The 14,132-nt window shown below is 39.9% G+C and overlaps 1 protein-coding gene across 4 annotated transcripts in view; it reads left to right on the forward strand.

Annotated features, from left to right (window-relative positions):
• The window catches only part of rhbdl3 (rhomboid, veinlet-like 3), an 81,588-nt gene extending 73,724 nt beyond the window's left edge, over nt 1-7,864 (forward strand). For all 4 annotated transcript variants that reach the window (XM_084047024.1, XM_084047026.1, XM_084047025.1 and 1 more), the window contains 3 exons: nt 2,342-2,442; nt 3,291-3,351; nt 7,259-7,864. In XM_084047024.1, the coding sequence (XP_083903150.1) occupies nt 2,342-2,442; nt 3,291-3,351; nt 7,259-7,530 (434 nt within the window). In that variant the 3' untranslated portion in view covers nt 7,531-7,864. The remainder of the gene's footprint in view (nt 1-2,341; nt 2,443-3,290; nt 3,352-7,258) is intronic.
• Nucleotides 7,865-14,132: the final 6,268 nt, after the last annotated feature.

The raw sequence follows: 14,132 nt of genomic DNA on the forward strand, positions 1-14,132 counted from the left end.
GCTGAGAGAGAGAGAGAGAGAGAGAGAGAGAGAGAGAGAGAGAGAGAGAGAGAGAGAGAGAGAGAGAGAGAGAGAGAGAGAGAGAGAGAGAGAGAGAGAGAGAGAGAGAGAGAGAGGCAGGGACACCCACTTGACTACATATTGTATAAAATTGTGTTAATCTTTTTCATAGATGTCATAGATAGCTTCATAGACTTGTTTGACAGTGTTGTGTACATTATCTTTTCTATGAATTCATTTTCATACATTAAACCACTTAAACCCTCAATACTTAGTAAAATGTACCTTTGGCCCTGTACTTGGTCTGCTCTTTCTTTCCCTCTACATCAAACCTCACCGCCGACACACAACGCCCCGCAGCTGTTCCACTCAGAATAGGGATGCTAGGGTTTAAGTGGTTAATGTAAAAAAAAAAAAAAAGATCCTATCACAAACACAATTGGCGGCCCCCCTGCAGTAACTCTGAGGACCCCCTGGGGGTCCCGGACCCCCTGTTGAAGACCCCTTGCTTTAGTGAGTATCAGTAATGTAAGTGCTTAAAGGTCAGGAGATTAAAAACATGTCACAAAGAGAAAGAGATGGGGACGAATGGGAGAGAGTTACTGTTGAGACTGTGTTTGCGTGAGTCAATACACACACTAAGCACTTCTCTCTCTGCGTTTCTCTTTCAGCCACACATGCACAGACACTATTGAAAACCAATTTACTGTCTCTGAATGGCCTTGTGTTCCTTCTATTCAATGGCCAATTGCACTGTTTGTATTTTGTTTTTGTTTTTTTCACGAGGGTCGAATTGGTACCATGGAGTTGAAAAGTACAATAACTTATTTGCTGCTGTGTGCTTTATATGAATAAGACTTTACGTAACATTACAGTTTTTATTGTCTCTATTTATAGCACCCCGTACTGTAGCCTACAGTATAATACAAATGCACAAAGACACAATTGCTGTCCATTCAGATTGCTGTACATAATATTGTAATCACGCAGTTGTACACTGTTTGTCCACATTTAACATGAATTGGTCCTTTGATTTCACTAAATGCCAATGGACTGTCAAATCCTGATTCCATTTGAATACTTTCAGAGTTAGGATCAGGATTAGCACTGAGGACACTAGATTTTACACTAAATTTTAGCTATATAAATATAGTATATTGTTTGACTATTCAAAAATAGCAGATCTACATCCTTGGACATTAAAACGTTTTTGGGTTTTTCCAAAAACTAATAGGATTTAGAAGACTTTTGTAGAATCGGCCTCAGGTCTTAATGGGTTAATTATTACTACAGTATATGGTCGCTGTCGGGCAGAAACCTTGTATCTCCGTATTGTACCTTTTTTTGTTTTCTAATTAATGTCCTACTTCGTCACACTACAGTGACACACAAAAGTAGCCGAACTAAAAGCTTTAACGTTTTAAGTTGACATCATTAACGTCATTCTGCCTACCACTGCCAACCCGTCAGTGATCGAACTCCCACCAGATTGTGATAGATGACAATAAAGGATATATATCGATAACATTTTTATGAAGATGAATAATCAAAAATAAAACAATACATCCACAGAGCTATTAAAAATGTGCGGAATAAAAGTATTGCTTTTCCCCAAAAAAATATTATGATTGTTAAATGATATATTATGTAATCATTTTGTCAGTATAGTAAAACTCCAGAAGTGTTGGTTTTGTTTACCTCTGTATATTGTAAGCTGACATCTGCCATGCCATTATCTATATGTTTTCGTTTGGTACGGTGCTTTTTAGCCCAAATAAATTATTGTACGGCAACCATCACATTGCAATATTGGAAGCTACATGAATGCTGGCTTTGCTGCCTATAGAGGTGACAGGGAAACAGAGAACCTTGCACAACAGGTGTTGTAAAAGTGCACCATCTAGTGGCTGAATGTTGTGGGTGAATTGTTAGTCATGCTTGTGTAGATTTGTTCTGGGGCTTCATGGGAGCAGACCTATGCAATGCTTGGTTTATATCACTGGTTCTCAACGTTGGGTACAGGCACCACCAGGGGTCCAAAAGGACCCTTATGGGTCTGTAACTCTGACAGTTTACCTATGGAACCTAATGGATGCTTACGGGTCCATTTGGTTCCATTTGAACACACTCAGAGTTAAATGAACACTAAAATTATTTTGGCCTAATGCATATCACACATATGGGTGTCCTTGAATTTCAAAAGGTTGAAAACAACTGGTTTATATCTCAAGTCCAAGTCAGTAGACTCAAGCGTCCTCCTAAATGGAGATAAAGCCCAGTGTTTAGACCAAAGCAGTGAACATGGTCATTATTGACTGTGATGTTTGACTTGTCTCCACAGGCTCGTTGGCTGTGTCTGTCACTGATATGACTGCTCCAGTGGTGGGATCCTCTGGAGGCGTGTATGCCTTAGTCTCTGCACATCTGGCTAACGTTGTCATGGTAAGTGTGTGTGTATGTGTGTGTGTGTGTGTGTGTGTGTGTGTGTGTGTGTGTGTGTGTGTGTGTGTGTGTGTGTGTGTGTGTGTGTGTGTGTGTGTGTGTGTGTGTGTGTGTGTGTGTGTGTGTGTGTGTGTGTGTGTGCGTGCGTGCGTGCGTGCGTGCGTGCGTGCGTGCGTGCGTGCGTGCGTGCGTGCGTGCGTGCGTGACTGTCTTTGATCCATTGTGTGTGTGTGTGTGTGTGTGTGCGCACACGTGTGTGCGTGCGTAGATGACTATCACATCACTCAATACTCCTGTCTGCAGAGAGCACTGGCACATCAAGGCAGATCATTCTGGGGCCAGCAGGTGCTGGTCGATCCACAGATTCCATACATTCCATACTGTCACCATACTGTGTGTGTGTGTGTGTGTGTGTGTGTGTGTGTGTGTGTGTGTGTGTGTGTGTGTGTGTGTGTGTGTGTGTGTGTGTAAGAGTGTCAGAGTGTCAGAGGTGAGGACTTAATTGACTTACTGAAATATAAAACACACACACACACACACACACACACACACACACACACACACACACACACACACACACACACACACAGATGGACTCTATGAAATATGTATACAGGCTTGTCCTTCATGACACTCAAGTGTCAAATTTGAGGGATTTCTCTCAGATTATCTGGTGCAGCAAAAAGACAGAGGAGGTCAAAGATCAAGATTCTTTGACCAGATGGCTATGCTTTACCTGCATGTTTTCTCTGTAATGTTTTTTTTTCTTTTTTTACCTGGACCTCTCTCTTATCTCGTCCCATCCTTGCATTCCTTTTCTCTCTCTCTCTCTCGCTCTCTCGCCTCAGAACTGGTCGGGGATGAAGTGCCAGTTCAAGCTGTTCCGGATGGCCATGGCTCTGGTTTGCAGTAAGTCAGACACTGATTTCTTATTAATAAAGAATTTGAGAATTTATAATGATAAAAAAAATCCCACTAAAACTCACACTCTCTCTCTTCTTATAAAACTTAAAGTTGTACAGTGCAAATAAAAAAAAAACGATTTTTAGCAGCCTCTGCTGGTCATTACCGTCACTGCAGGCCGTTCGTTTATTACTGCGTTACCCAGAATTCCATTTGTTTTCACCGGAAGACGGAAGCGTTTCAAAAAGCGTTCTTTTAATTGTTTTATACGATCTGTGGATCGTTTCTCTTAGCCAGTGGAGCTTTAGTTACCGTGAGCTGTGTTTTCTTTTTCTGTTTTTTTTCGTTCTTCAAATCATACAATCTCTTAAAATCAGCGTGAGTTTCCTTTTTGTTATTAGCGCGGTAGTTCCTGGCCAAACAGGAAACCGGTGTGGTAGTTCCTGGCCAAACAGGAAACCGGTGCATTTCCGCTTCCATTTTCCGGCCAGATGACGTCATTTTCGCGGGAAAGTCCCCCCCGACACCGTTCAATAGAAAATATATAAATAAAAGGCTTTCGGGGGTGAAATTCATTAGCCTGGTAAACCCTCCCTCCGGAAATCTCATTTCCATTTGATATCAGGAAGGAGTCTGGTCTGAAACGCCTTTCTCCAATAATCGCTGTGGGCTGGAGTTGGGCGGGAGTAATACCGTTGACTGACAACCCCTTCAACCAATGATTGTTTTTCCCCTTCAGCCAATGAGCAGTTCATTTTGACGAGCTCCAGACTATGTGACGCAACGGGACTTTTGGGACGGCCATGCCGAAAATAGGTTGCCTTATTGGGATACATGCGTGTCACTCCCCGCCCCTGCCGGTTCTCTAAATTTATATTTTTAAATAGGCTCTGTCATGATTAATTGACCACATATATGAAGTTAAACAACTAAATTCTATCCAAACGATATGTTAATAGTAAATTCCGTGCCTCAAAAAAGAAGTTTGAGACCGTTTTAAGAACGAAACTAAGAAGTGACGGCACTCGGAGAACAACAATGGCTGCCGTTCGTCTTTTGTCGGCGGCTCTCAGGCTGCACTCGGGTTCATTCGGACTCGCCACCTGATTGGCCAACTGTCGCTGTCAATCACAGAACAATGAGCGACGACGCTGATAGGCTCGGCGGCTCGGCGAGCAGAGCGATTATTGGAGAAAGGCGTTTCAGACCAGACTCCTTCCTGATATCAAATGGAAATGAGATTTCCGGAGGGAGGGTTTACCAGGCTAGAAATTCATGGAGTGGGTGTTGTGAAACATTTGCCACTCACAAAAGATATACAATTTAACTTTAGTTTTATTGAAAAAGTTACCTAGCATTACTTTAAAAAGGTTGATATTCTAGAAAATGTTATGCTAAATACACTAGTTATAAGGAATAGAATTCATGCCATAAAGGAATTAAGAGGTCCTCTTTTTAGAAATGCAACGTCAATTTATATTTTAGGCCTAATGAACGTAATATGCTGGCTCCTATGTATTACATGTATATACAGTAAATGTATGTTCTGTTGCAATTTACCTCATTTCATTCCAACCTTTATTTAATTCTCGGAAAACACACTGAGGGCTGAGACCATCTTTTCCAGTGGTGCTGAGATTACAAGTCGAGAAAAGCAACAATATAAAAGAATAAAAAAAGAAAAGAAAAATTAAAGAAAATGTAATCGCATGATTTATCAACATCAATTAAAACAGGTGCGATTTAGATTGACCAAAGTTGGTATATCAGACTGTATCCTGCAGTATGAATAAACAAAATAAATGTTTTGTGCTGAATTGAGTGGATTAAGTTTCCTGTCATGATAGTTTCTCCACTGTGTGTGCATTTGACTTTACATTACAGTAAACTAAAAACATATATATTTATGTTGTATTTACATTGTCTTTGCAATATTCATGGTGGAGCTGTATCTTTGTATTTTCTTAAAGGCAGTCCTATAAATATATTGCCATTAATAGGCGAGTTGTGGTCCAGTGTGGGCTCCAGGCAGCTCATGCCACTAGAAGAAATATTAAACCATGTGATCTGACAGCCCTCATTAAGAACAGCTCTCTGGTACTTTTACATTTAACTTAGCCGTTTTTATTTTCCTAAACTAACATTAACTTTATGAGTACCCTGGACACAAGGCCTAGTATGTACAGTTTAATATGTTGATTGTATGACTGCAATGTTCTGGGTTCAATCAGTTCAGGAATTGTTTCCTGTCACAGTGAAGCAAAAATGCCATGAAAGTTAAGTTTTAAAAATGTCTTCAAATCTTTGAAGAGGTTAGTGTGACTGTGTGAGAGAATTATTTTACACTGGATGCATGTGGAACTCCCATGCTCCCGCTTACAGGCTGTGTCTAATATAAATTGAGGTGTAATCAGTGGTGGAAAAAGTGCTCACATTTTTTAAGTAAAAGTATCAATAATGCAATATAGAAATACTCAGTTACAAGTAAAAGTCCTGAATTAAAAATGTACTTGAGTAAAAGTACAAAAGTATTGACATGAAAATGTACTTAAAGTACCAAAAGTAAAAGTTGTCATTATGCAGAATGTCCCATTTCAAGTTTTCAAATGTATAAACAACCTTTGAAAATAGCAGATCTACAAGCTCACAATGCGTCGCATCGCTACGCATTGTGAGCTTGTAGATCGGCTATTTTCAGATGGCCCAAATGTGTTTTGGGTGGTTAATGTAGCCTTTGTAATAATAATCCAAATATACAAAGTAACTTGTAACTAAAGATTTCAAATAATTGTAGTGGAGTACAAGTAAAAGCTTTGGAAATTGGAAATACTCAAGTAAAGTACAAATACCTCAACATTTTACTTAAGTACAGTACTTGAGTAAATGTTATACTTTCCACCACTGGGTATAATGCTCGATGCCAACCTTCCTACTTCTCCTCTTCGTGTCCCTACTTGACTGCGAAGCAGAACATTTGTCCAGAGGGTCACAGGCTCAGTCTCATGCACCACGGCCTCAAGCCAAAATGTATTTGCTCTTGACCCAGATTGCAATGGGGTGGTGTGGCTTTGAGCCAAGAACGTTATGAGCTGAATTTGAATCAGGGTTTTAGGAATAGAAATAGCAAGGGCCTTCAACACAAAACTGTCACTGACAGTAATTATAGTAATCATTGTCCTCGCTTGTCCTCGCCTTGATTAGAAACTATATTGATGGAGATGCTGATGAAAGCATAAATCAGGTCAGTAAGTACCAGGACCAACTGGTATTTAAGAGGACTGGATATGGTGTATAGACCCACAATTGTACCATGTTTGTTGATTAATCCTGCCCTCTTGCAGAGATTTGATGCATTGCTTGCAGTGGTGTAAAGTAACTAAGTACATTTACTCAAGTACTGTACTTAAGTACAATTTTGAGGTACTTTTATTTTACTGGAGTAATTATCAGTATTTTTACTTCTACTCCACTACATCTCAGAGACAAATATTGTACTTTTACTTACTATTGTACTACTGGAAAACGTTTTTACTAGTTACTTTGCAGATATAAATGATTTCATTATAAAACATACATTAACCACTTTAGCCCTATTTTATACCTAGGTGCAGATCTAACATGTGTTGTGAGCTTGTAGATATGCTATTTTCAAACATTTTAGTATTTTTTCTTTTGGTACTTTAAGTACATTTTGATACCGATACCGGTACTTTTACTCAAGTACATTTTTAATTGCGGACTTTTACTTGTAACAGTACTTCTACATTGCAGTATTGATACTTTAACTTAAGTAAAACATTTGAGTACTTTTTCCACCACTGACTGCTTGTCGGCAGTTGCAGATTTTTCAGTAGCCACGACCGCCTTACACCATGACAGCAGTTCATTTTCGTCTTTTCTCTCCTGTTCACAGTGAGTGTGGAGTTCGGCCGGGCGGTGTGGCTGCGGTTCTACCCACCAGCCTTCCCACCGTGTCCCAACCCCAGCTTCGTGGCCCACTTGGGTGGAGTGGCGGTGGGCTTGACCCTTGGCGTGGTGGTCCTGCAGAACTACGAGCAACGGCTGCAGGAGCAGTCCCTGTTCTGGATTTTCTTCTGCGTCTACACCCTCTTTGTGCTCTGTGCCGTCTTCTGGAACATCTTTGCCTACAGCCTGCTCGACGTGCGACTTCCTCCGGCCCCGTGAGGTCCTCACTGGAACGCAGACTCTCTCCCTCTGTCTCCATCCATGGAGGTCATCTATGGACAGCCAGCTGGCTCCTACGCGACAGGGGTACCTGGCATCTAGCTCTGGTCATAGCCTAGAAGGAGTTCTCCTTAAGGCTATGGGACCTTTGAGCCTTTGCGCACGCACCACAGGCTCTCGTAAAAAATACAAATACACTTTCGCTACTCACTTTTTGGCCAAAATGTTAAATATTTCACCGGAAAGAAAACCTTATTTAGTTACTCCGCTGCGCCCTCTACAGATCCGGTCAATGGAATTTTTCTATTGACAAGGACTGTTCCCACTTAGTAGAGTTGGCTTTCAACTCCATAAAACCGTCTTTGTTTTGGTAGCAGCGAAAGTGTATTTTTTATTTTTGAGTGGTGCCAACCACTCCTATATCTGTCTTTGTCCGTGTGTCCGTATGTGTGTATGTATGTCTGTCCAATAAACAAACATTGATGACAACATCAATACGATACGGGGCTCATCAAAGGCACCACTCACTTCACACAGGGTGTGATTTTTTTTACTGCAGACGAGAGGCTATGCAGCCTGTGGTGCGTGCGCAAAGGCTCGAAAGTCCCACAACCTTGAGGAGAACTCCTTCTAGGCTATGGACCAGAGCTACCTGGGCATCCATGTTCTCATGGTCTCTGGATGGACAACTGGTTACTGCCGCCCCCCCCACACACCACAACAATCGTACCCTGTTCTGTACTCTGTCAATTCATCTCTGCGCTAGGCCGGTGTTCATCTAAAACAGTGGTTCTCAAACTTTTTCATGTCAAGGACCCCCAAATTGACTCTTAATAGCCCGCGGACCCCCATTTGAAAAGATATGCCAAGGACCCCCATAAGAGAAGATTTTTACAGCTCTAGCAGTGATTTTCAAACATTTTAATTTCAAGGACCCCCCGTTTGACATGCATTTTAGGCTACGGACCCCCATTTAATGGCATCTCTGGGACCCCAATTTATATTGTAAAATCAATGTTAATTGAACTCTCAGAGTTACAGACCCATAAGGGTCCATTTGGTTCCTAACTATCTATCATTTTACTGGGGACCCCCCTGGAACTTCCTCAAGGACCCCTGGAGGTCCCCGGACCCCACTTTGAGAACCACTGATCTAAAATGTTACTGGCCAATGGGGTCGTGACTTGTGACCTGAAAAGCTTGTGGTTGGTCAGTAAGGGGCCTCCTATCAAACAAAACAGGAAGAGTTCTGTACACACAGCTCCAAACCCTCATCTTGAACCCAACAGTGCCTATTCATCAAGACGTCAGCCTGATCAAAGTTTTATTGGTTGCCTCCGTAAGGTCGAAGCAGTACAACCTTGTGAAACTTTGCAGTCTTCAGATTGAGTTTTGAAAGTCTGGTAGTCCGGGCTTTATTCTGAGTGAGTATAAGGTTACTGCATACAGGGTTTCAATCTATTCGGATTGGTCCTCTGTCTATAAAAAAATATTCCATAAGCAGATACACTGTAAGAATGCTAAACATATGTTTCTATACCTGTCAGGCATAGAGATTTTGCAGATAAACTCCACTGCTGTACCTGTATGTTAGGATTGTGAAGGTAGATTTCGGGTTATTATTCCGTGTTGCTTACTACCACAGCGCGTGTGGTACGTCGAGAAAGATTAAAATGAGCTCAGCACTATTTTAACCTCAAACTTGTGTGCATTTGTCCTTTTTGTGTGTTGAGTATATGGCACTATAGTATAATGTACAGATGAAACACATTTAGAAGTGCCATTCAAACTCTCATTTTCCGAATGTTGCCAAAAGGTTGCTACAAGCACTAGCATAGGAGATGAGAAGCACAAAGCTTGACAAATACTGCTAAAGTGTTTGCGAAACTGAGCCTAACTTTCTAACATGTTTGCGAAGAGTATTGGTTGAGATGATTAGAAAGATTTTCAGAGTAATGTCATTTTTTTGTCATCACTCTCCTGCACTGATATGCAATGATAAATGATAATTGGTAATTTCCTCATTGATGAAGTAAACAAAATTAGACATTTAGATCAGAAACTGTCACTTGTAGGAACAGATGGACAATTTTGAACGTATTTATGTTGTTAAAAACATACAGGGTTTGATGCAGGAATTTGATTTTGTAAAAGAAAAAAAATAGGTAGAGTAAGTGATTTTCCTTTGTTAAAATAAGTGTTAAATAGCTCTATATTTATTGCTAAAGAGTGATTGTTCAGTAACAGCGGTCACCCCGTCTCCAGCTCTTTAGTAAACAGAAAATGCATTTTCAGGTCTGGATACCAATTTGATCAAATCAGGAGAGAGAACCCACACAGGGTACAGGATGAACAAGTGATGACACTAAGAGTGTCATCAGTGTGGGTACTCTCTCCTGATTGGCTGAAATATGGCCACCCACCTGAAAATGTATTGTCTCCTTATTAAAGAGCTGGAGAGACAGGGAGATCCCTGTTACTGAAACACTCTATAGCAATAATTGCTAATTGTGCTTTAACCTTTTAACAAAACAAAAAAAACGATGTTTTAACCAACAAATATCACTTACCCTATCTTTAACAACTGAAAACATTGCTATAAAATTAAAATGCACAAAAGGTTTGTACATGTATAAGTATATATGACAGTGAAATGATGGTGAATAGAACTAATTAAATTGTTAGAAAATTGACCCCAATCCTGAACAGCAAGTCTCAGACTACTGTATCTTCACCTCATGTTACAGCTTTGGACAAAAAAAGATAATGTTATAAATTACAGATTTTATGTTTTTGTTTAGTTTTACTTGGTGATATTGGTATCTTCTGTAAAGTGTTCAAATGGTCTGCATAATATGTTAACTACTGTACATCCTGTGTGTATCTTATTTAATATTATTGGTTTTGACATGATCTGGGATTGTATATAATAAGGGCTATGATACAAAACTAAGTGACGTGTAAATGACATTATTTTAACGTGCATATTTTGTAGATTTGATATGTACATACTGGAGTACATTAAACCATTTTTTATGAAAGAAAGTATGAGCTCTTTGTATTTATGTACAAATCAAAGTTATTGTTTTGCAGATAGACATACAAATATTTCACAATAACACCAACCCAATAAATAGTGTTTGTGTGTCATGTCCCCTTTTCACCACAATGACCAGTACCTTATTGACACAATGACCAGTACCAATCAATCAATCTTTATTGTCACATCACATTACAAGTAAGGTGGGTGAAATACTTAATTGTGCAGGCTCATCAATGCAGGTAACAGATAGAGAAGAGCATAAAGAGAAGAAAATGGATGGATGATGCTTTATTAATCCCCAAAGTGAAATTCAGGTATACAGTAAGGTTAGTTAAAAACACAGCGCAAAAAGAGGGGGCACAGGTTAAAAACTGAGAAGACCAATATAAATATATACTATGAATAAGCATAAAAAGCATTATAAAGTGTCACTGGGAATAATTCTGTTATTGCACATGGCCCATCTGTAACTACAACAAGTTGTCCAGTTCATAAGCCTACTGTAGTTTTAGAATTGTACTCCTTTAAAAGTTCAGAGATTTATAATGGAGGCGGATAGAAGGTTTTGGGACCTAAAAAAAACACTTTCACCTAGAAACTCCATTCACAGTTCAAAAAAATCCACCTTACTGTGGACATGCATCCTTGAGATGTTTTACTTTGAAATGATTTGTAGTTTTTGAAATATTTGACTTTAAGCGCCCAATATATTGTCAATGGCAATGGATATTTAAAGGGAAGAGGGTACAAGATTTCATAGGCTAAGTTCACAAAACAAGTGAGAACCTCTGTGGTGCAATGGTTTATATACAGGACTTGTAGCCAGAAGGTTACCGGTTGAAATCCAACTAGGACAGGTTTCCAACTATTACCCGACTCTTGCACCTTTATCTGATCTTTGACTGAAAAGCGTGCAAGAGACCATAGAAAGTATGTACCATGGAGCAGTGGTTAAGATTCAGGCCTTGCATACTGAAGGTCCTGAGTTCAAATCCCGCAAGGACATCTTTCTAACTTTTACTTGGGGCTTTTACCTTTATCTAATCTTTAACAAAATTCCACGCAAGTCAACAGAACAGGTAAGGACCTCTGTGGTGCAGTGGTTTAGATACAGGGTTTGCAACCAGAAGGTTCCCGGTTCAAATCCAACCAGCACACTTTTCAAACTTTTACCCGACTCTTGCACCTTTATCTGATCTTTCACTGAAGAGCGTGCAAGAGACCACAGAAAGTATGAACATCAAATTTCTCTTTTGGGCCTTGGGTCCCAATAAGACCGAAAAGAGTCTTGAGTCGAACGCATTAGATCCAAGTAGACATGAAATTTCTCTTTTGGGCCTTGAGTCTTGGGACTTAAGGCCCAAAAGAGACATTTCTTGTCTACTTGGATCTAATGCGTTCGACTCAAGACTCTTTTGGGTCTTGAGTCTTGGGCCCTCTACTGGCCCTCTACTGGCAGTGACGTCACACTTCGGTGCTCTATATCCATTGCCATTGACAATGCATTAGACGCTTAAAGTTAAATCTCTCAAAAACCACAAAACATTTCAAAGTAAAAAGTTCAAGCATTTGTGTCCACAGTAAGATGAATTATAAAAAGTGTGAATGGAGTTTCTAGGTGAAAGCGTTGTTTGAGGTGCCAAAACTTTTAGAGGAGTACATTTCTAAACCTATGAAACATTTAAAAGATTTGTTTTCAGGCAAACATTGTTCACAGTAAGATGAACATTTTAAAGTTTGAATGGGGTTTCTAGGTGTAAGTATGTAGGACTAATAGCCTTTTTTTCCACCATTGTGTCACTACCGAAACGTTTTTGTGTCACTACCGAAACGAAAGTTAAATCCGAAAAAATCACTAAGTGTGGAGGCCAAAATCGTCCCCCCAAAAACCTGTTAGGAGTACGTTTCAGGCAATTTAGAGTTGATTGGTATACTTTGTAGTGGAGTAATTTATTTTTCCACCATTGTGTCACTACCGAAACGTTTTTGTGTCACTACCAAAACGAAAGTTAAATCCGAAAAAATCACTAAGTGGGGAGGCCAAAATCGTCCCCCCAAAAACCTGTTAGGAGTATGTTTCAGGCAATTTAGAGTTGATTGGTAGTACTTTGTAGTGGAGTAATTTTTTTTTTCACCATTGTGTCACTACCGAAACGTTTTTGTGTCACTACCGAAACGAAAGTTAAATCCGAAAAAATCACTAAATGTGGAGGCCAAAATCGTCCCCCCAAAAACCTGTTAGGAGTACGTTTCAGGCAATTTAGAGTTGATTGGTAGTACTTTGTATTGGAGTAATTTTTTTTCACCTTTGTGTCACTACCGAAACGTTTTTGTGTCACTACCGAAACGAAAGTTAAATCCCAAAAAATCACTAAGTTTAGAGGCCAAAATCGTCCCCCCAAAACTTTGTAGTGGAGTAATTTTTTTTTTCACCATTGTGTCACTACCGAAACGTTTTTGTGTCACTACCGAAACGAAAGTTAAATCCCAAAAAATCACCAAGTGTGTAGGCCAAAATCGTCCCCCCAAAAACCTGTTAGGAGTACGTTACAGGCAATTTAGAGTTGATTGGTAGTACTTTGTTGTGGAGTATTTTTTTTTTCACCATTGTGTCACTACCGAAACGTTTTTGTGTCACTACCGAAACGAAAGTTAAATCCGAAAAAATCACTAAGTGTGGAGGCCAAAATCATCCCCCCAAAAACCTGTTAGGAGTACGTTTCAGGCAATTTAGAGTTGATTGGTAGTACTTTGTAGTGGAGTAATTTTTTTTTTCACCATTGTGTCACTACCGAAACGTTTTTGTGTCACTACCGAAACGAAAGTTAAATCCGAAAAAATCACTAAGTGTGGATGCCAAAATCGTCCCCCCAAAAACCTGTTAGGAGTACGTTTCAGGCAATTTAGAGTTGATTGGTAGTACTTTGCCTACTGCTGTCTTCTTTGAATCTGTGGTTCTAAAACATTTAGTTTTCAAGGACCCCCCAAATTGACTTTTATTTGGCAGTGGACCCCAATGTGAAAAGATGTAGTATCAGGGCCCCCCATGAAAAAGATTTATATTTATGCTGTAACACATTTTTTAAAAGTTATTTGTCTTGTTTGTTGTTCAAGTCAAAGCACCAGGAAGGCTGTACTTGTCAGCCATCTGTTAGCTCAATGGGTTGAGATGCAGTATACATGATCCAGAGGCCATGAGTTCAAATCCCATTGATGTCTTTCCTATGATTCTTTCCTTTGCAGACTGGCTTCCAGAAGATCAAGTGAAAACTACCAGGAAGGCTGTACTTGTCAGCCATCTGTTAGCTCAATGGGTTGAGACGCAGTATACATGATCCAGAGGCCATGAGTTCAAATCCCATTGATGTCTTTCCTATGATTCTTTCCTTTGCAGACTGGCTTCCAGAAGATCAACTGAAAAGTACCAGGAAGGCTGTACTTGTCAGCCATCTGTTAGCTCAATGGGTTGAGACGCAGTATACATGATCCAGAGGCCATGAGTTCAAATCCTGTTGATGTCTTTCCTATGATTCTTTCCTTTGCAGACTGGCTTCCAGAA

This window comes from Gymnoscopelus microlampas, assembly GCF_963454915.1.
Source record: "Gymnoscopelus microlampas genome assembly, chromosome: 2".
In the NCBI taxonomy this organism is placed as follows: Eukaryota; Metazoa; Chordata; class Actinopteri; order Myctophiformes; family Myctophidae; genus Gymnoscopelus; species Gymnoscopelus microlampas.